Below are 21,752 nucleotides of genomic sequence, written 5' to 3'. Positions count from 1 at the left end.
GGGCAAGACTTTGGGGCAGAAAGACTTGGGCTTGAGCCCTGATTCCACTGTTCACTGGCTACATGCTCTTCGGCAGGTTACCTGGGAGAAAGTCACAGGAATGACTTGGTCTACGGTGGGCTGGGCATCATTAATTTAAAAAATCTTACCATGTGATTCTCTTGCACACCTAGGGTTGTGAGTGACTGCATTCTGGTAATGCTGGGTTTCCTTATTTCTGGAATGCAGAGTATTGCCAGATAGATACGGTGGTGTGAAGATTAAATGAAATAATTTATCTAAGGGATCTTTCATTTGGCTGATGTCCCAAAATGTTAGTTGTTATTAACTAGTGCTATTTATTTTCCACTTTAAATAGCACATCTCATCACACGTATTAGGACAAATACAGAAACGTAGAAAACGACCCATAATCTGAAAGATAATCTCAGTGTTTTGTTCCTTTACACACCCCTCCCCCTCACCTACATGCTTCTGGCATAATAAAATGGGCTTTTTTACTTGATATTTTCCCAGAACATTAAAGCTGTTGGAAACGCTTGTCTGCCTGCATACCATTTCAGCCACAGATTTGCCCATGACAGATCTTGTTCTGGTTCTTCGGTTAGTATGGCACTGTCCACTCAGCCCCATAGGTGGGTGATCTGCTTGGGTCTCTGTGCTTCGTGAACTCACGGGGCGGTGGCACCACTCACAGCTACCATGGAGCCTGGTTCCCTGCGCCTTTGTGTTCCGAGGGGCCGTCTCATGGTCAGTGTCTGCATTCCTGTTCGCCTTGCTCTTTGCCATTTCTGCTTTGGAAGCTCTTTTGAGTACTTTGCTGTTCCCTGGCTGACTTCCCGACCTGTGCCCAGAAGCTATGCTGCCCTGGTGGGCATGCACCCGAGGTAGGTCCCCATGGCCTCCTCCAGGCCTGTCCCCCTGTGGCTTGGAAGTGAAAACTGAGAGGCGAAACCTCTACTTTGCTGCCTCCTCCTGCTTCCCTCCGTCCAGCAGCTCTGCTCCACTGTGCAGACAGACTCAGAGCTTATGGCCACGTGTAGGGCTGTCCACACTGCTGCTGGCAGCTTTCTGCATTTAGCTCTGCGGAATCAGTAGAAGGAGGCAAGGCATGGATGGCTGGGCTGGGCTCCTGAGGCTTTTTCTAATATGGCCGGAGTGTTAAAGTCACCGAGATTTGGAGGACGGGTAGGCGCTGTGAGGGCGTGTGATCACACTGGATCTAGTGCCTGCCCATGCCAGTTATCTGCGAAGCCACGTTATCTGTGGCCTGTGATAGAAAAGCATAAAGCATCTTTATTACCGAGGCTTCTGATGGAAGCAAGGAAATGCACAGGTGGACTTATGGACTGTACGCCTCTGTCCTTGCCTGATGAAATCACGCCTCTTTTCCTCAGGAAAGGATAGGTGTCCCACACTCTTCAAAGGTTTGCATTATGCCACTCTGCTATTAACAAAGTGCTACTTGTTTTTTATTAATTGAAGGAAATCAGAAGATTTTCACTTTTACAAAATAAAGTCAAAAAGCGAAAATGGCATTCAGCATTTGTTCTGCAGCAAGCTGTTACAGAGGCTGCCCAGATCCGGAGAGCCCAGAGCCATGCTCCTTCCCCGGAGACTGTACTCAGCATCTCAGCATCAAGCCGCCAGAGCTCTGAACTGTATCTGTTGAGTAGCTCTGGTCTATCTCAATTTTCTTGGTGTATCCATTAGCAAGATGTGTCCTAAGGTGTCAGAAAAGCCTAGTGGAGGTGATTTTTTGGGGGTCTGGGAATGCTCAACAAATTTTCCGTGTAAATTAATGGTTGTTTCTTTGCTTTACACCATTTCACTCATGAAGGGTTCCATAACAACACGCTACTTTCAGATAGCAAGGGGGGAGGCCTGAAGTGGCCTTTGAGATGGACAGTTAGACCTTCTCCTTTGGAGTTCCATCACCCGATGGGCCCAGCTCCTGGAGCTGTCATGTTGGCTTACCTCTTGACCTCTTCCCACCCCGACACTCAGCTTCCTGGGATGGGACCATGGGTTTATGCATTTCCATAAATCCTGGCTGTGTTGAGCTTAGGGCATCAAAATGCGGCGAGATTGGTGAGATATGGTAGAATTTAGTGTAGCTGTTGATTGTTGTACAGATTCCTCCCCACAAGAAAGGATGACCTAATCTTCAGGTAACACTTTCAAAACCTCTGTGGCAACTTTCTGCGTAAACCCCAGCAGCAAGAAGTCCGTAACGACCCACCATTGTGGGAATTTGAACGGTTAGATTAGGTTTACGCAGATGTGTGTTCTTTCGTCTCCCTATTGGTTGAATGACCACCTTTGGGGTTTCAACATGAATAGAAATAGTGGCATAATGTGTACAAAATCCTGACAGTTGATGCCACGTGGAGAATATAGTTTTATGCTACTTCTAGGGAGATGGAAAGGATATTCCTTAAACTTGAACCCAGGATATGGCAAATCTCTAATTTTCAGCTACCCTGCTGGAAAGTAGAAACCTGCTACTTGGAGGCCCGTGCCTTCCGTGGGCTGTCCGCGCCCGCCCTCCCAGGGACATTTCGCTGCATTGTTTTTCCAGCGTCTTCCAAGGGAACTGAGCCTGCCCTTCCCCCCGATGGCAGGTAGTACTTCAGCAGTAACCAAGACACGAGCATCACTTTTATGCCAACTGCACTGCAGTAGTAAAAACTAAATAAGAAAAGAACGAAAAGAAAAGTAACCAAGGTAAAAGTAGTGGGAAGTCTCCTGTCACGGTCCATTCTGTGCTCCCCATGCCGTGGTTCACAGAGCAGTTCCCCCGGGCTGCTGGGGACAAGGAAGGGGCCCAGAACTGTCCCCAGAGAAGAGAGCTGCTGTGTGCCCATTTAGGAGAAATGAATTACGCCTGTCTAGTCACGTTTTGTACTCAACAAAGACTTCCCTTTCCACATTACGCTTGAAAACCAGTATCTATATCTAAAGTTAAAGCAATCCAGTAAACTGCCCCCTTAAGTCGAAGAACGTGCTGTGCCCCCAGCATTAGGAAGTGAGTTCCTTGAGCAGGTTTTTGGCTGACAGACGCGTGCCTACCCACTGCTGGTGGTTCATGGGCATTTGTGGTCTCCCTCCCCCCACAGCTCTGCGCGTCCTGGGGGCTCGTTTCGGCCTGGCGCGATCGTGGCACTCTTGTTCGCCTTCTCTTCTGAGGAAGCTCAGAAGTCTGTCCCCAGCATATGTCTGGGCTCCGGTAGCTTTTGCTTCTGCTCCAGACAACAACGGACTTTGGAGAACGGAGTGTAAGTTATGAACCAGCTCTTCCCAGAGCCCAAGACAGAATGGGTCTTGTCTTTTAGAGGATGGCAGATGGCTCATCCCACCTAACCTCCTGCCCCCCCCCCTCCCCGTCACTCTGTGAAAGCCCAGGAAGGAGGATGCTATTTAATTGCCCTGTCTTTGCCTTGTACTGGCTTTTATTGTTTGGGGCGGGGGTGGGGGGGGGGTGCGGTTACTTTAGGCAGAGGACATCTAGGAGGGGCAGTAGGCACTCTCTAAAGGTCAGTGGCATTTACCAGTCAAGGTCAGAACCGGTGTGCGTCACAAGGAGCTTCCCCACTCCGCTTCTCTTCCCTATGAGATTCCTGCCTACCTACAACACTCCCCTCCCTGCCAAAAAGGATGTCCAGGAGTGATTTTACAGGGATTCTGCACACAGCCTAGCGCAGCCTCTTCTGCCAAGGGTTGGGTTGAAATGTGGCCTCTTTAACTCATTATTCAAGCCTTTGTTTCCTGAGAGCTTTGTTAGGATTTACAATCTGACTTGAATAAATCCAGTTAATCCCCCAAGGAAAAAATGGAGAAAAGAAAAGGCAGTTCCAGGAGGAATTACACCCTGAGCTCTCTCACCAGTGCTGGGACCTTCCCCAGGCCCTGGGGCCCCAGCAGGTCTTGACTCTCTGGGAGACTTGCTCGCCCCAGGTGTCCCTCGGAAGCCGGCCAGCATGTGGTCTGCCGGGCTCTGTGCTTGTTCTTCCCTTGCTCACCGCGCCTGCCCTTTGCTGCTCCTGGCACAGCCTCGTGTCTGGGGCCTTCCTGCTGCACTACGCTCCACAAATAATGTCGTCTTTCCTCATTTCCTCCCCACTTCCTCCCCACCTTACAGCACAGTGACGTCATTTCCTTCCCACCTGGAATGCCAGGGCCCTCGATGAGCACTTGGGGCCCAGCGCCTTCCGAGCTCCGCGACCGGGTTTGACCCTTGGCTCTCAGAGTTATTTTTCCTCGTCTTTATAATGAGATCAGAACATAGGACTGTTATTCCTAGCTGAAAACTTCTGGGTCTTGAAGAAGCTTTTTTTTTTTTTTGTCTTCTCTTGGCCAGTCAGATGAAGTAGAGAGAGAGGCCTGTTCCCATTCCTGTGACCGCATGGAGCGCCATGGCCAGGGGCTGGGGGTGGGGGGGGGGGGTACCAGGCCACTCTGCGCCCGGTAGCTGCGGCCACAAGGTGTGGGCGGGCGGGCGGGTTGTGGGCGGTTAGGTATGGACTTTGCTAGATCTGTCAGTCGCCATTCAGGTCAAGGTCAGGTCATTCTGTTTTCTGGTATCTTGATTGTAGCAAGGTGAGGTCCGTGCCCGTCCATGGATGATCAAAATGAAAAAGCAATGATGTTTTTTTCCACTCCAGTAGCTAGATAGCTTCTCTCTGCACACGCTGTTGTTGTTGTTTTTTAAATAAACTCTTTAGTTCAGCACAGTTTTAGATTTATAGAAAAATTGTGGCGCTAGTACAGAGTTCCCATACTCTTCACACCAGCTTCCTCCATTGTTAGCACCGTACGTTAGCATGGGACCCTGATCTAACGAATATCCCTACTTCATTTAGATTTCCGTAGTCTTTCCCGAGATTCTTTTTCTGTTCCAGGACCCCATCCAGGATCCCACATGACATTCAGTGGTCATGTCTCCCCAGGCTCCTCTTGCTTGTGACAGTTTCTCGGACTTCCCTTGTTCCTATGGTCCTGATGGTTTTGAAGAGCACTGGTTAGGTGTTTTATAGGATGTTCTCCATCTGCCATTTGTCTGATATTTTTCTCATAATTAGATGGTTTGGGGAGGAAGATCACAGAGGTCAAGTGCCCTTCTTGGCACATCCCATAATCAAACGTTTGTCGTGGTTGACCATGGCCCCCTGGTCTAGGCAGTGTAGGTAGAAACCTAGTTAGGTCTCTCCACTCTTTTCTGCCCTTTTCAGACTGGCCTCTGTGGAAGGAAGTCACTTGTGCAGGCTACTTGAGGCTGGGGAGCTCTGTTGCATGTCTCTGAGGTGGGCGCTGGCATCCTGGCCCCCTTGGGACGAGCTGCCCAGGCAGGATTGGCCTGTGTGTTAGCGGACTGGGAGTGGTATGTTGGCCCAGGGTGCGGTCTGTGGTCTGCACTCATCCTGGGACTGCGCTCGGCTTGTTCCGGGTGACACGGGTTGGCTGACAGCGGCCGTTGGTGAATGTGTGCCCTCTTGTGATTCATGCTCAGAAGTGGATCCTCTAGCACATTCTCCTAACATTTTAGTCCCCAAGAAAAGGGCTTCCTGGAGTAGTAACAGTTACTCCTAACTTAAAATAATTCAGCATTTTTTCTGTTCTGGACCTAACTCTGTTAACCTGGTTCTTGCTCTCAGGGGATCCTAGGAAGGTTTAAAAAAGCATTGCCATTACTATTCAAGGCATCTGGGTTTTAATAATTAAAATATGGTTGGGTTTGTCTTCCATAACCTCATATTTGGAATAACATCTTGCTTTTCCGGGGGACTTGTGTGATTATTGAGGGCAAGAACAAGGTCATTAATTTGTGTTTCTCATACTGTGCAATTTCTGCCTATAGAAGTCTCTCCCTTAAGAGCTGCAATAAATGTGGAAGTTCAGAGACCTCAAAGTCAAGGCCGCTGGAGGAATTGGCCTCCTGGGCATTTCTGTCCATGCTGGTTAGGCCTGAGATGGGTAGAAGTTGTAGGTGGATGTTCTGATGACCAGTTATAGACTTCTGAGATGTAAAATATTTTAGCCGTCAATGATGATAGAGGACACGGTGGCTGTCTGTATTGCAATAGGAGGAGGTTAATGCGTGGGATAAAAGGCAATAGTAAACGCTTATATTCTTTTTCTCTAGCAGAATTGAACAACACGATGGGGTGCAAAGTTCTGCTCAACATCGGGCATCAGATGCTGCGGAGGAAGGTGGTGGACTGTGGCCGGGAGGAGAGCCGGCTGTCCCGCTGCTTGAACACCTTCGACCTGGTGGCGCTGGGGGTGGGCAGCACGCTGGGCGCCGGTGTGTATGTCCTGGCCGGAGCTGTGGCCCGTGAGGACGCGGGCCCTGCCATTGTCATCTCCTTCCTGATCGCAGCGCTGGCCTCAGTGCTGGCCGGCCTCTGCTACGGCGAGTTTGGTGCTCGGGTCCCCAAGACAGGCTCGGCCTACCTCTACAGCTACGTCACCGTCGGGGAGCTCTGGGCCTTCATCACTGGTTGGAACTTAATCCTCTCCTACATCATCGGTATGTCCCAGGAGGCCTGGACCCGCCCCCTCCCCCGTGCTGTTCTCACCTCCACACCACAGCCACGCTCTCCTCTGCTCCCGAGTGGACCGGGACGAGCTCCTCCCTACGACTGTCCTCCTCCCTTAACTGTGGTACACGCTCCCTTTCCCTTTTGTGGGGGGGCCTGCCTCGAGGGTATCACTCCTCCTCCTGGTCTGTGCCTTGGACTGTTAGTGGAGATGAGCCAGGCCAGCAAGGAGGTCAGTCCTGTGAACACAAGAGATGGAGATTCAGTGGGATGTCCTTACTGCTTAAAAGGAGTGTAGTCCCTTTCAGTATTTTTGATTATTGATTACTAGAGTAAACATATCACTGATAAAGAAAAATTTAGGAAATACAGAAAAACGCAACACAGAAAATAGACTGCCGAATCTGACAACCCAGAGAAATTGTTATTCATTCACTCATTCTTTCAGCAGCTATTTCTTGAGCCCCTCCTCTGTGCCAGGCATTATGCTGGATATTAGGAACACCATGGAAGGAGAAGACAATTTCTATTCAGAAGAGTTTAGGGATCTATTAATATTTTTGTCAACTTAAACGTGTATTTTTTGTCCAGTATGTCTCTTTATTTCTAAAACAACATATAATAAACATTTCTCATGGTATTAATGGTTTTTCCATAGTAATATTCCAAATGATTGCATATCATTATGTAGCTTTATATATGTAGCATAATTTTTTAGGTGTTCTCCTAGAGTACTTAGATTGTTTCCAGTTGTGTAATTATTGTTATAAATAGTTTAATGTCATTTAATGTCTTTGGGCATGGCGATGATTTTTTTCCTTTAAAATAGTCTAAGAAGCAGAATGTGTAGATCAGTGGGCCTGCGATCTCCCGACAGCCCCAGGCTCTCTTCCTCACATTCTTGCTGACCCTGAGCACTGGCATTAAAAACAACCAACAAACAAAAACACTCAAAATACAAAGTCGTCTTAGTTTGGTAGGTGAGAAGATACTGTTTCTCTTGATGTTGTTTGTATTTTGGTTACAACCGAGGTTGAACACATCAACTTAAAAGAGACAAACACCTGAATACAAGAATAATAAGCAAAGGATATGAATGGCCAATTCCTACAAGTAGAAGTATAAATAGGCTCTAAACATTCCATTTATATTTCAGCAAACTTCTTGTAATATTTTCAAAACACAATAAGACGTGGTGGGAATGGCTTAAGGGGCTATGTGCTGCCTGCTGGGATGTGGGCCCCGGGGGCTGTGTGGGGCACCTGCTGCCGCTTGCCCAGGCCAGCTGGCAGAGGGTTCCCGCCAAGCTCTCTGAGCAGCACCTTCCGTCTCTTTTCTGGAGCTCGTGGTACCCAATGACAGCCAGTATAGCTTATGCTTCTAAGTTTGAAAATAAAATTCATAATTTTTTTTTTCAGTACAGCACTAGAATTTATAACCACAAATGCTCATGCAAGCTCAAGTGTCTGAGTGGGAATATAGCTGTTTTACTTTTTTTTAAATTTTTTATTTATGTGACAGAGAGAGAGGCAGGCAGAGAGAGAGGAGGAAGCAGGCTCCCTGCGGAGCAGAGAGCCCGGTATGGGGCTCGATCCCAGGACCCTGGGGTCATGATCTGAGCGGAAGGCAGAGGCTTTAACCCACTGAGCCACCCAGGTGCCCCGAATATAGCTGTTTTAAATGGGCTGTTACGTTCCCAGCGGATTTACCTGAGCATAAAACAAAACCTGAGCAGGAATCGCCCTCTGCTTCCAGACCAACAAAGGAAAGACTCTTTGCCAGCGTGCGGTTTGGATATTGACTCATGCATGTGTTACTGTGGGTGATTCTCAGCCTCAGCTTTTGGGAAGGGTAGTTTTTCTCAGCAAACGTGGTTTTTTTTAAAGCTATGTTTCAAAGATGGGGAGTGAGGAGGCCAGGAAGGCCGGGTAGCCCCTCTTACCCCTCACGGTAGGTTTCAGAGCCTGATCAGCTGTGAGCCGGCCTCCCCTCTGTTGGGGAGAGGGAGAGACCATTTTTTCCACTGGGCTGGTGATGAACAGAACTCATAACAGCCTGGATGCTGAGGATGAAGACACATGGTTAAATTTTTGAGTTGTCAGACACATACTCAGTATCAGACCCACTCGCAACATTGACTCTCGTTCCCCCAGCCATATTCTGTGGATGATCCAGACCACAGTAACTGGCGAGGTCCCTTTTGAAAGGAAAGGAAAGTGCTGTATGTGAATATTGGAACTGTAGTGATGTTCCCTGGAAAAGCAGTGATTTGTTTCAGGTTGAAAGAGCATGCAGCCAACAGTTGTTGGCATTTGGGGTGCTGTGTCCGTTTGTGATCCTCAGGGCGGGGACTGTGGGATGGAGAGGAGGAAGGCTGGGCTGTGGCTGTGGTCAGGCACTTGGGGACCTGTGGACAGGTAGTGGGAGCCCAGGCTTGGGCACAGAGCTGCTGAGGGGGCCGGCACCAACTCCGGGGTGAGCAGGGACTGCTGCTGAGGGGGGTGTTCAGCACACACATGGATCTCCTTGTTCCCTTCTTACTGGGAGAACAGCATTCCCTGCGGGTGGGCACCCTCAGCTCTGCTGTCACGACGATCTTGGAAGAGAAGCTTTCTGAGCCAGATGTCTCAAGCTGCCCACCATAGCCCCTGAGTGGATCATGAGATCAGCTTTGTGGTTTGCCACCAGTATTTCTTTTAATAATGAAATAAAATAAGTAGAGTTGAATAAATACCACCAGTGCGCTCCTCAGGTGGTAAGGGTAAATAGCACTGTTCTGCGAACTGTTGATTATCCATTTGTCTATTGGAAACACAGTACCCGTGCCCATACTGGGTTGTGGTGGGAAGTGTGTTTCTCTCCCGGCCTGTGAGGCTTCCCCAGCCCCATCACTTTGCTGCAGGCGCTAAGTGAGCCTCACTTCCGAGCTAGCACAGACCAGGGTCTGCCTGCCACCACCGGGTCCCAGTGCATCGTCCACCACCCCTGACATGGTAGCTGTGAAGTGGAGCCTGATGACAAATGCTGTTCATTGTTTTCCATCAGTTTCCTCTGGTGCATCTGTTTCATGACAGGTACTTCAAGTGTAGCGAGAGCCTGGAGTGCGACGTTTGATGAGCTGATTGGCAAACCCATTGCGGAGTTCTCACGGACGCACATGGCTCTGAACGCCCCCGGAGTGCTGGCCGAAAACCCAGACATATTTGCCGTGATCATCATTCTCATCTTAACAGGTAAAGCCACACAGTGAGACATGTCAGTTGGGGTAAGGGGCCTCCAGTGCAGGGCAGGCTCCCATGAGGCCCCTTTCTAACTTTTCCTCATCCTCCTTTCCCTTCCTTTTGTTTCTTTCTGTGACGAATGCAGGCATCTTTTTGGTCTTAACAGCTTCTTGTACACACAGGGTGGACCCATTGACTAGCTGTCGAAGCTGCTTGTCATTTAATTAAGAAAAAACTCTCAGGTGTTTGTGTAGCTGTCTGTAGAGTGGGATTTTGTTAGTATGGTGGGCTTTATTGTATAAGTGACCCAGGAATACAAATTCCCTTGACTTAGTGGAAGAGCATTTGTAAAGGGAAGTGGCATTCTTTCACAGGGAACAGAAAGGGGAAGAGGCCGGTCTGGGCACCAGTGTGTGCCTTGGGTACTCGAGAAGTCTTGGATGGTTTTACACCTAACAGCCAACAAAGTGCCCATTAAAGATATGTTTCACGGGACATCGTGGTGACTCAGCCAGTTGAGCGTCTGCCTTCTGCTCACATTATGATCCCAGGGCCCTGGGATCGAGTCCCGCATCGGGCTCCCTATTTGGCAGGGAACCTGCGTCTCCCTCTGTGTCTGCCTGTGCTCCCCTGCTTGCGCGCTCTCTCTCTCTCTCTCTCTCTCTGTCAAATAAATGAGTAAAATCTTTAAAAAAAAATGTTAATGACAGAGTCACAGGTACAGAATTTTAAAATTCCAGATAGTGCTTGAAGATGACTGAAGGCAGCTTCCTCTTAGTGATGTTTATCTGTGTCCCGGCCTCGAGGATGGGAGTTTTGCTCCATGTGGCACTTAACTGTATAAGCATTAAGCTGAATGCAGATAAATCCCCCTTTGAGACTCGAAGATCTTGGATGGGTTCTAAAAACAACATGCCTTATTTTACGCACCATGTAATTGAAATCATCTTGCATAGGACAGTCTCAGCAGTATTTCTGGTCCAGCTGGCAGGAACGTGTATCAGAAATTAAGTTTGCACTGGGAGATTTTCATAAACACGAGAGGGAGGGACGCCAGAGAGAAACAGAGCACAGCACGAGGAGGTGTTCCCTGTGATTAATTGCTCACTTCCCTTCTAGCACCTTCATTTCAGAATCGAATCTTTTATTGTGAAATGCATTTTTTAATTTTAAGTGTGTAAAAGGTGCGCATGGCAGGGCAGCAGTCTCAAGTCATAAGTGGTGGCACCTGGACATGGACACCTTTCCGTGTCTCTTTTCTTCCCCAGCCAGGAGTTTAGCCACAGAAGTCCCCAAATGGTGTGTTTACCCCCAGGTGATCGTGGCCTAAGCCTCCGAGACAGTGTTGTCATGTGGTTTCCATGTGCTTTTATATCACTTGGGCTTTTTTAGTTTTTTATGTGAGGTTATGATCCGTAACTCGTCTAGCTTAGACGTTGCTTTACGTGCATTGAGTCCGATGACAAACCTCATGGGTTGTGGTGCCTTAATCACAGAAAGTTGCCGTTGCTCATACTGCTAACGTTGCACGCGAATCTGAATAATTTTCATATCCGAAAAACCCTCACTCTACCCACAAACTCAGCCAGATGTCTCCTCCTTGGAGAAAAAAAAATTCCGCTATGCCCTCAGGGGAGTCCCAGGAAGTTATGTCAGTGAGTGGAGAGGGTGCCAGGAGAGGCCTTCTCTTCATCCCTGGGAGGGGCTTGCGCTCCTGAGGGGGGGGGGGTGTTCCCCATCGCTGCAGTCCTTGGGTGCCTGCCAGGTGGCATCCTCAGCTCCAGAGGGGGCCTGCGAGACCAACTTTGATGGCTTTGTGAACCACTGTGTGGACTTTGGTTAGTTTGATCCCTGCCTCTAGAAAAATGATTAATTCAGCCCCATTCCCAGAGGCTCACAGAAATCTTAGGAGGTTTGGTGTCGCTTGGATTCTTCTTAACGTCCCTGTCCCAGGAAGGACTCATCAGGCACAGAGTTCACACCATCAGGCAAAATTTTCTTGTTTATGCGCTTTTTCAGGACTTTTAACTCTCGGTGTGAAAGAGTCGGCCATGGTCAACAAAATATTCACTTGTGTCAATGTTCTGGTCTTGGGCTTCATAATGGTGTCAGGATTTGTGAAAGGATCGATTAAAAACTGGCAGCTCACAGAGGAGGATTTCCAGAACACATCCAGTCATCGCTGCTTGAGCAAGTGAGTTGTTTCTCCTTCCTCTCGACATGTGACCATTGATTCGTACTTGGTACTTAAAACAGACACGCACATTGGGGGCATGCAATTGGCCAGAACACTACATGCCTTTTTAAAAAACATAATTTGAATTTGAATTGACTTTTTTGTGCAGTAAAATAGCCGAGGGTGTTTCTTTGGTTTGAAATTTTGTCGAGTTTCATTTCCCTGAACTCGACAATGTATTGTCTGATAAAGGAAGGTATTCAGGAAAACAAAATCTTCATTCTAATTCTGAAATTGTACATAGTTGAAGATCGTTGTCAGACTCACTAAGTAATCTGTTCCTCAAATTCTGTTTCTTGGCCAACCTCTGAATTTGGTTTCAGAAAAGCTTTTCTCTGCAAAGCCATGGTGCTATCACTTGATTATGATTTCTTCCTATTAGTAACATAGACAGAAGAAGAAATCTGGAGGACTCTTATCACAGGCTTTTATCAGAGGTTTTCAGAGTTACTGACGTATGAAAATGTGATTATAATAGTCTTTCTCCCACCCTCAACTTGGGGTGTGTCAGCCCTGAAAACCAGTGACCCCAACACCCTTATATCCTTATACTCAGGATAACCAGGATGAGGGGCAGGTGACAGGCCAGCTCTTAGACCTGTGCTTTTTTAGGACCCTTAGGGAAGTCTCATCGACAAGGTCCAGCTATCTAGAAAATAAGAGCCAACCAAATTAGGATGTATCTTTTGGATCTTTTTAGGTCAGATTTTTCAGGGAATCTGAGGGTCCTAGGATAGAGAATAGAGAATGGGGAGTGAGATTTTTGTCTATGATTCTGTTGTAATTACAACCAAGGGTTACACAGCTCTGATAAGGAGACCCTCCTAAAATGCAGTGTCTTTTTTTTTTTTTTTAAAGATTTTATTTATTTATTAGACAGACAGAGATCACAGGTAGGCAGAGAGGCAGGCAGAGAGAGAGGAAGGGAAGCAGGCTCCCCGCCGAGCAGAGAGCCTGATGCGGGGCTCGATCCCAGGACCCTGGGATCATGACCTGAGCCGAAGGCAGAGGCTTTAACCCACTGAGCCACCCAGGCGCCCCAAATGCAGTGTCTTTAAAATGATGTCTCAAGCCCTGACATGAGTGGCCCAGGTTGACTGGCCCACGAGGCTGCACACAGGCTTGCAGGGATTCACCGGGTTGCTCCGTCCTACCCTAGGATGGGGTCCTCCTCTCTGTGGTCAGAGCTGGGCTCTCCTCGAGGTGAAGAGGGTATGGGAGAGAGTGTGCCCATGCTTTGGAGGGCAGATCCGGAAGACACAGGTATGTCCCTTCTGCCAACATTCCGCTGGTGAGAATCCAGTAGGTGGCCACATCTAGCTGCAAGGGAGACTGAGAAATGAGGTCGTCCCACACTGGAGATCTCAGCGGTCACACGTGAACTTGGTCTCTGGTTCGGGCCCAGCTGTATCTTCCAGTGATCTGGCCACTGGTCAGGCATCGATGTGTGATGAGTGCACTACTAGAACACAAGCAGGAAACTGTTGAATGCGCGACGTATTATATGGTTAACAGTTCAAATAAAAAAGAGCCTTCCTTTGGGAGACTAAATGGTTACAGAGAAATGAGGATTTAAAATTTTTTTTTGAAGATTTTATTTATTTATTTGACAGAGAGAGAGAGATGTCACAAGTAGGCAGAGAGGCAGGCAGGGAGAGAGGGGGACGCAGGCTCCCCCCTAAGCAGAGAGCCCGATGCAGGGCTTGATCCCAGGACCCTGAGATCATGACCTGAGCTGAAGGCAGAGGTTTAACCCACTGAGCCTCCCAGGCGCCCCTTTAAATTTTCTTTTTAAAAGTAAGTTCTATGTCCAAGTGGGGCTGGAACTCCCAACCCCAAGATCAAGGGTCCCATGCTCTACTGACTGAGCCAGCTGGGCCCCGCTGAGAAACGGGAATTTTTAATGTAGCGTTCCTAAGCTTTCCTGAATCCTATGTATGCCAGATTTATTGGTGCTCAGTATCTCAGGGTAGAATAAAGCCAGTTCAAACTAAGCTTGGGAGTAACAGTAGATTTTGAAAACTTGGGGTGGTGATTGTTCATAGGTCAGGAATTAAATCTAGATGGCATGTCTTTTTCCTGGTGGTCGATGGAGATTGAGTATTATTATTTTCATGAAGAGCTTGTTTGTGCTCGCTGATAGTCTTTCCTATCTTGGGTTGTCCTCGCACTCTGGTTCCCGGTGACGAAGGACTGTGCTGTCCCCAGCCCCCAGAGCACTGCCCTGAGGTAGAAGGCTGCCAGTCTGGGGCACGGCTTGCTCTGATTTTGTCAAAACCTAGAAACTTCTTTCTTCCCCTTTTTTTGCAGCCTTAGATTTGTATTTCCGAGCATGGCCATGTAGTCTTGCATGAAATTGCTTGTCTCTCTGAAATAATAGAGCATTTCCCAGCCAAACCACGCAGTGTGGAGAGCTTCAGCCATAGCTGGTGGCCGTTCTCACCCCACTGGGTTGTGATTTTGTGATCTGGTCTCCATGACTGGCTGTGGACGCCCCCGTGAACCTAGAGTCTGTCTGTGGCTTGGTCTGGACTGGGAGTGTGACCCGACAGCCTGGTGGGTTCCCTGCGGCCTTCATCTCCTGCTACTTCTGGCTTTCTTAGCCAGAGTCCCGCAGATGGGCCACAAATGTGGCAAAGTGTAAAGCCACAGCGCGACATGGAACCCCGCTGGGAAGGTTTTGTTGCATATGGTTTCTTGTCAGGGAGGATGGAAACCCAAAAATAACCTTGGCTTCCACGAGATAAAGGTTTTGTTCTCTTAAGTCAGCACCTGCAGGTGTCAGTCCGGTGTATGGCTTCGGTGGCCGGAACTCCAATTCTTGCATCTGATGGCTCTGTCCGTGGCCCCATTCCCAGCATCACTCCGCAAGATGGCACCCAGCAGCTGGAAGGAAGTGAGAAAAGGAGAGGAGCAGCCTCCCTCTCCACTCCATTCCCCTGATGTTTCTCAGGAGATGTGTACCTCGTGTCTGCTTAAATCAAGGGGCTATAGCTCGCAGCTGGAGAGTCAGAGAAACACGCTGTCTTTATTCTTAGTGTTCCTGTGTGTAGCTATAATAATTAAGTTCTATTACTGTGAGGAAGAAGGGGGTATGGCTTTTGGGAACAACTGGCAGTGTATGTTAGGGTGGCAGATGGAAGTCAGAAGAACAGAGTCTTGGCGCTGGATGCTTTCCACGGGTGCTGTGGGAAAAGGTCACGCAGGGGAGAGGACCTCCCGCATCCACACCGTGGAGGCTGCCTGTCAAGGCCTCACCCCAGGCTTGGAGATGTGGTGGCCACAAGACAGCTTTTTCTTCCTTCCTGTGCCAGGTCCCCTCTTTGCTATCCTGGGTGACTGGCTGGGTGGCAGGTGGAAGAGTTGGGCAGCCCAGCTGCAGGTGTGGGGGCACCGGGCTGAGGTCTGGCTTTAACCTGCTCTGCCAGCTGATGGTGGCCGGGTGTGGGCCACGGCAGCCCCCGAGAGCCTGCTTCCCCATGTCTTGGTGCGTCAGTCGCTAGATACGGAGATTCACATAAAGAGCCTTCACAAAACGTTTGTAAATGCTTTGGTTTGAGGCCACATAGAACAGGTTCTGTGACTATTTTATTGCGAGCCGCTTCCCTGGGAGCAGAATACCCAAGTTAAATGTCGAATTTAATTTTTTGAGTAGGTAATGTTTTCTCCTGGTTCATTTGTCATGATGTTATGAAAAGGTTTGTTTTGAGAATTTCTGTTCCCATTCCTTTCTTCATTTGCCTCATTCTCCCACCCTGCCATGGGTAATCGTTTTTATCATTTCTGTGTGTAAGCTTACAGCTTTTATTTGTATAAAAATACAAGTATGTATTTCTATTTATTTTGTATATTACATATATAACTTACATACATACTTTATGTGTATAGTCCCTCTCTTCTTACATAAAAAGTAACATTCTGTCTCCACTTTTCTGCACCTTGCACGTTTCCCTTACTAGCGCATTCCACAGGGCTCTTTGAATGGGGACTGTGTCCTTCGTTGCGGTGCGTGGTCTGAGCACCACGGGGCGCTGGAGGAGCACCCCACAGCTGGTTTCACGGTCGGTGGCTGCGGGAGCTTACATAGGAACAGCCCTTTCTCTGTGGCTCCCCTTCCATGGGATTCCTTCCCCCATCACTTTCTGAGGAGCCGGGAAGGATGCCCTTGTCTTGTTCCAGCTCTCCATAGCTCCATGCTTTCACTGTTACTCCTGCTTCCCCTGGCTGCGTGACGGAGGCGTGTTCCAGCCCTCGTCGTCTCCTGCAGGGCGTCTTTCTGGGGTTGGACGTGTGTAACAGCAGTCCTGACACTCATTATTCTTCGAGACTGTTCCGTAGCCCTTGGTGTTAGAGGGCTTGTGGAGGCAGGCGGGCACCAGGAGGCCTTCCGCACCTGTCTGTCTGTCCCGGCAGGGACAGGGGAGCTGGGCCCAATTCCAGGTCCTGGCAAAGACCTTCCCATGTTCTAGTTGGGGTCAGAAGTTGGAAGGGTCTGCCAGGAGCCCCTCTGATTAAGAGTCCCCCTTTCTTTTCGTCTTCTTATCCCCCTCTCCTGAGCTATTTGACTGTCAACTGTTTTGTTTGGGGCTTTGGCCTCAAACTTTTTATTATAGGAGTCAGCTCACCGGGGCATTCTGTGTTCTTTATGATTTATGGATGTGGTGGGCACGCCCTGTGCCTTGCCGACTTACTTGTCCTGGGCCTCCATTTTTGTACTTGGGGTGTGGGTCACTTCCCTTTGAGTCTGTTAACAGTTTTTCCTACATCTCTCACTTGTGGGCTTCTTGGGGTTTCCCTCATGTTGCTACTTACTGAACTGCCGTGAACCCAGATTGAGGACCTTCCTCATGCTCTGACTTTCAGATTGTGAAATCAAGGATCCTCTAGAAATCAGTACAGGGCTCAACCCCGTTACGCAATAATTGGGATCAAAGTGGCTGTCTGTTTTATTAGTCAGTTGATGAATCCCTCTGAAAGCAAATTGGGCCAATGAGTTGCTAACCCAGTTGACATCTGTTTATAGGACTAGAATATTCTGTATGGCTCTTCTAATGTTAGGAAGCCAGGTGGTCTGGGGCAGGTTGCCCTACAGAGCTGGACAGTCATCAGCCTGCTGAGTTCGGACGGGTGATGGGGAGGTGGTGACCGTTCTCTGGAAACTGCGACAGGAAGCCTGTAGCCCAGTGGCCAGCAAAAGGCATGGCTGGTGAGGGAGGAGCCAGGCCATCCTCCTGGGACTGGGAATTGGGCTGTTTTTCAGGTGGCGGCAGCGGACCAGGGTGGACGCGGCCTAGAGCCACTTCGTGATGGGCAGGGCCTGGAGTGGCCATCCAAAGTACGAGTGGTGGCCGGCCGCGGGCTCATGTGGCTCTTCTTGCCATGGTGCACAGTTTCAAGTCAAGGTTCCACTTCGTTGGAACTGTTTTCTGAACCTTAAAGGATTTCTGGGACTGAAAACCCATACACGGCCATATATTCATTACTTTAGCAATTCTGTCCTGAGCCCCATCCATGTGCCCTTGCCATACTGGGCACTGGTCCCCACCCATGTAGACATCCCTGTTTACCATGTGCATGTGAGTGCTTGTGGGCAGGAACCATTCACTTTCCTTCCCTGCAGTGTCTCTGAAGGTGTTTGAGACTGCAGTTACAGGTAAATATGGGAGACTTTTTAGCATTGTGTCCCTGGGGTGGGGGCCACACACCCATTTGGCAGCTCTGTGTTCCAGAGTATATGTTCTTCATTTGACAGTCCTGGGAGAGAGGCCTCGCTTGTTGGTTTCTTCCCTCTTAACTGTTGGACACCCTGTGTCACAGTCTCTCCCCTGTCCCCAAAGCCAGTATTCAGGGATACTTCTGGAAAGAGCTCAGTGGGTGCCCTTGTGGCTCTGGGCTATGTAAAGGAGGGAGGCCTGTGGCCCGTGGGGTCTGGGGACAGCTGCCTCGGGGATCATTTACTAGGCGTCTGGGAGCCCCAGACCAGCAGTGGCCGGGGGTGGAGGGGACACATGACTATTGGGAACAGCTTTTCTTCAGGACTGTGAAGTGGGTGTTAGGATCTTTGGCTCTTTTTTCCCAGTGACACAAAACAAGGGACGCTTGGCGCTGGTGGATTCATGCCGTTTGGATTCTCCGGTGTCCTGTCTGGGGCAGCGACGTGCTTCTATGCCTTTGTGGGCTTTGACTGCATCGCCACGACAGGTACGGCTCCCGCCCGCCTGCTGGACGGGTCCTCCTCCCTCGTCAGACAGGCTGGGCTAATTTTACCCAGGGGTGCTGTTTTCCTTCCTGTGGGGCTGTGCCGGCTGCGGCTCCTTCACACGTGAGTAACGTGTAGATTTGTAGCTTCCTGCTAATCTTTCCCCCCTTTTATCACTTCCCCAAGTGGCAGCGCCTGGCAGGAAAGCCTGCATCACGAACGTGACTAACTGGTGTGCTGCTAGGCCAGGATAATGACAGCGTTGCTCAGCCCAATTTCATATCTGGGCGTCATCCGGGAGAAACGAGGCCATTAAAAATATTGTTATCCGGGTGATTGAATAGGCCGGGCTCAGTCGGGCCTCCTGAATTTTCTCTGCCAAAGGAAACAAGTCTTTTCCTTGGCTGAACCAGGGCCTAGAGGCCGAGAACACCCTCCCTGGGCATTACGGGTCCTCTGATCCATGTGCGGAGGGCCACCCATGGTTCCCAGAAGCCGAAGACCCCGGTTCCCATGGAGCTGAGCATGTCAGGGGCGTCATTTGTGGGTGGCATGGGCATCTTGTGGGGCTGGGGGGTTGCCCCTCACTGTCTTGCCCTCCTGGGCCCGATTCCTTGCTGCTTCTAGGTGAAGAAGTCAAGAACCCTCAGAAGGCGATCCCCGTAGGGATTGTCGCGTCGCTCCTAATTTGCTTCATCGCTTACTTCGGGGTGTCGGCCGCCCTCACGCTCATGATGCCATACTTCTGTCTGGACAAGGACAGTCCCCTGCCCGACGCCTTCAAGTATGTGGGCTGGGAAGGTGCCAAGTATGCGGTGGCCGTCGGCTCCCTCTGCGCTCTTTCCACCAGGTGAGGCCTCCGAAGCTCTCGGGAGGGTGAGAGGTGGTGGGCTGTGTGAGGCCTGATACACAGGCGTGCCGCGAGTCTCGCTCTTTCCCCCCAAAGAGCCAGCACCCCAACCCTGACGAGGTGGTTTCTCCTCCTGCTGTTAGCAACCATCCCGCAAGTTGTTCTTGGTGTTTTCACCCTGAAGACTCTGAGTCCTACTTTCTGACATCTGCTCAGCAAGGGTCTGGCTTGCTGTCCCCAGCCTTGGCCCCTACAGCAGGCCACCTCTTTGAACACTGTATTTTGGCCCTTAGTTTGGTCATAAAGCAGAGGCTGCCTTAAAAAAGGGAATTAATGCCATTTTTTTAAAAAGATTTTATTTATTTATTTGAGAGAGGGATTGAGCGTGAGAAAGCACGAGCAGAGCGGGAGGGGCAGAGAGAGAAGGAGAAGCAGGCTCCCCACTGAGCAGGGAGCCCAGATCGGGGCTCGATCCCAGGATCCTGGGATCCTGACCTGAGGCGAAGGCAGACGCTTAGCCGACTGAGCCCCCCAGGTGGCCAAGATAAAGTGGCTTTGAATAAGAAACATTTTGCCCCTGATGTTTGCTATTAGCCTGTACATACAGGAAATGCTTGCTAATCGTTGATTTACCACAGAGAAATCCTCATGAGCCCAGTGAGGCTTTTATTTTCTGTTTGATGTAGCTAGAAATACTGTGGGAATAAATACAAAATTTCCTTTTCCCAAGAACTATGACAGATCCCACGCGTGTTTGTTAGGTTAAGCTGTTCTTTCACTGAGCACATACAGTAAGTGCTTTTTCTGGGGTTGATGCAATGAATTTTGTCTGCCAGTCGTGGGCTTCCCCTAGTTTGGAGGGTGGCAGTTCTCGGTGAGGAGTTCAGGGCAGCATGGTTTACCACATAATGATCACGTTAGGACACCTTTCTTCCCGATGGGATAGTGTTACATGTGCATTTTGCCTTTCCCTCCCATCCAGTCTTTTAGGTTCCATGTTTCCCATGCCTCGAGTCATCTATGCCATGGCTGAAGATGGACTGCTATTTAAATTTTTGGCCAAAATCAACGATAGAACCAAAACACCAATAATTGCCACGTTGACCTCAGGTGCCATTGCTGGTAAGAACTGGAACTGATCCCACCTGCCAGTACTTTAACTCTTGAGTTACTGCTAGTCCCTAGGGAAATGCCTTGACTTGTGCTGGTCTGTGAGAAGTTAGAACTGGTCTTCTTAACTTTTGGTTTTCACCCTTGGAGCCTGATTTCCTGCAAGATAACCACCCTTTTGACTAAAGGCAGAGGCCAGTTTTACAGAGGATGTGATGGAATTCTCAGAAATGTTTGAATCCTTTTATTATGATTATCCCCTCATTGGACAGAGCTTGGAACGCACACTATCCCTACAGAGCCACTTGTGTTTCCCGTTTTCTGAACGTTCCTCAGTAGACTTTGGTGGGATGACATCTTCTTGCATGGTAACAAGTCGAAAGACTAGTTAGTACTGGAAGTTCATTCTCCGTGTCTCTTAGCCTGTGGACCCTGAGGGTAATGAGAAGCCCTTAAGATCAGTGTTTTAGGAAATGTGCTACCTGTTCTCCAGGAGACATCGGGGGTGTTGCTGGGGAGGCCGATTGCTGTAAGTTTATAAATAATGACAGGCTTAGAGGAGATTTATCTTATCAAGTATCAGGTTCCTCACTAAGAGGACAGTTTTGACAGCTGAAATCCATACACAAAGAACCTTGGGGCTATGTGATAGTGCAGGGGCCCCTGGTTAAGAAAAGGGGAACATCGAAGGACTGTGCTATTGGTTTTCTATGTTTTCTCCTCCAATAATTGCTTCTCCCAGCCCCAAGAGACAGTCATTATCCAGCCTGTTGTACAGAGAGGTGAAGTGAGGGGGTATACCCACAACGCAAGAGACCTGGCTCTCGGTTCCTGATTTGTTTTTATGCCAAAGTGGCTGACTCCTTCCAGGGTCTTTTTTGGGATATTAGGACATATGATACCAGTTCACCCTCTGTACCACAGGGATTAGTCAAATAGCCACTGGTAAGACATTTGACCATCTTAAATGAATGGATTGTTGTTAATAGTATCTACTCCCTCAGCAAAGTGTGTTTAGTATTGTGGATTAATGTCACATAATGAAAGAAAGCTAGTTTTTCATTATTTAACAAATTTGTTGTATAATTTTACATTCTTGACCATGATCTCAATAGTCAGGTTAAGGGACACCATATGTCAGAATATGACCAATATATTTTAAGAGATGAAGAATGGGAATTAGTTAATATTCTTTCAGGATTTCAGGATTTACATGTAATTTGATCATATTGAAGACTGGCCTTTAATTCCCTTCCTGTGCTGGCCAGGGAGCTCAATATAATCTTTGAAGTGACTGCAAAGTACATGCATTCACCAAACCAGGGTTTACTCTTTCTTTTCATTTGGCACGAGTTGTCAATGGGTATTTGGTTTTCTGAAATCGCCACATGGAAAAAGTCTGGCTGGAGTTTCTTTGTGGGTGGGGACGTAGGCATCCACAGCCTGCACAGCTGGGTGCTGTTCTGACTATCCAGAAGGCCCAGCGTTACTCTTTGATCCTGCTATCTACCCTCAACGTAAATTTGTTTTAGTTGGAGTAGTCCATAGGGACTTGAGAAATATTTGTGGAAAAGGAATGGTTTTGTGTTTCCCAAGT

General features: G+C 48.9%; 1 protein-coding gene across 8 annotated transcripts in view; it reads left to right on the top strand.

Moving 5' to 3' along the window:
- The window catches only part of SLC7A1 (solute carrier family 7 member 1), a 75,945-nt gene that overhangs the window by 45,606 nt on the left and 8,587 nt on the right, over positions 1-21,752 (top strand). For 5 of the 8 annotated variants that reach the window (XR_006814909.1, XM_045978205.1, XM_045978198.1 and 2 more), the window contains 6 exons: positions 6,146-6,529; positions 9,614-9,772; positions 11,780-11,954; positions 18,076-18,197; positions 18,823-19,045; positions 20,028-20,167. Coding sequence is in view for 7 of the 8 variants with exons in the window: in XM_045978205.1 (XP_045834161.1) it covers positions 6,160-6,529; positions 9,614-9,772; positions 11,780-11,954; positions 18,076-18,197; positions 18,823-19,045; positions 20,028-20,167 (1,189 nt within the window). In the remaining variant the exon portion in view is untranslated. Of the gene's footprint in view, positions 1-6,142; positions 6,530-9,613; positions 9,773-11,779; positions 11,955-18,075; positions 18,198-18,822; positions 19,046-20,027; positions 20,168-21,752 lie in introns of all 8 variants that reach the window. The other 3 variants (XM_045978204.1, XM_045978199.1, XM_045978203.1) reach the window with 1 other exon arrangement.

This window comes from Meles meles, chromosome 14 (genome assembly GCF_922984935.1).
Source record: "Meles meles chromosome 14, mMelMel3.1 paternal haplotype, whole genome shotgun sequence".
Classification (NCBI taxonomy): Eukaryota; Metazoa; Chordata; class Mammalia; order Carnivora; family Mustelidae; genus Meles; species Meles meles.
Note: the sequence above shows the minus strand (reverse complement) of the source record. Positions and strands in the feature narration are given on the sequence as shown.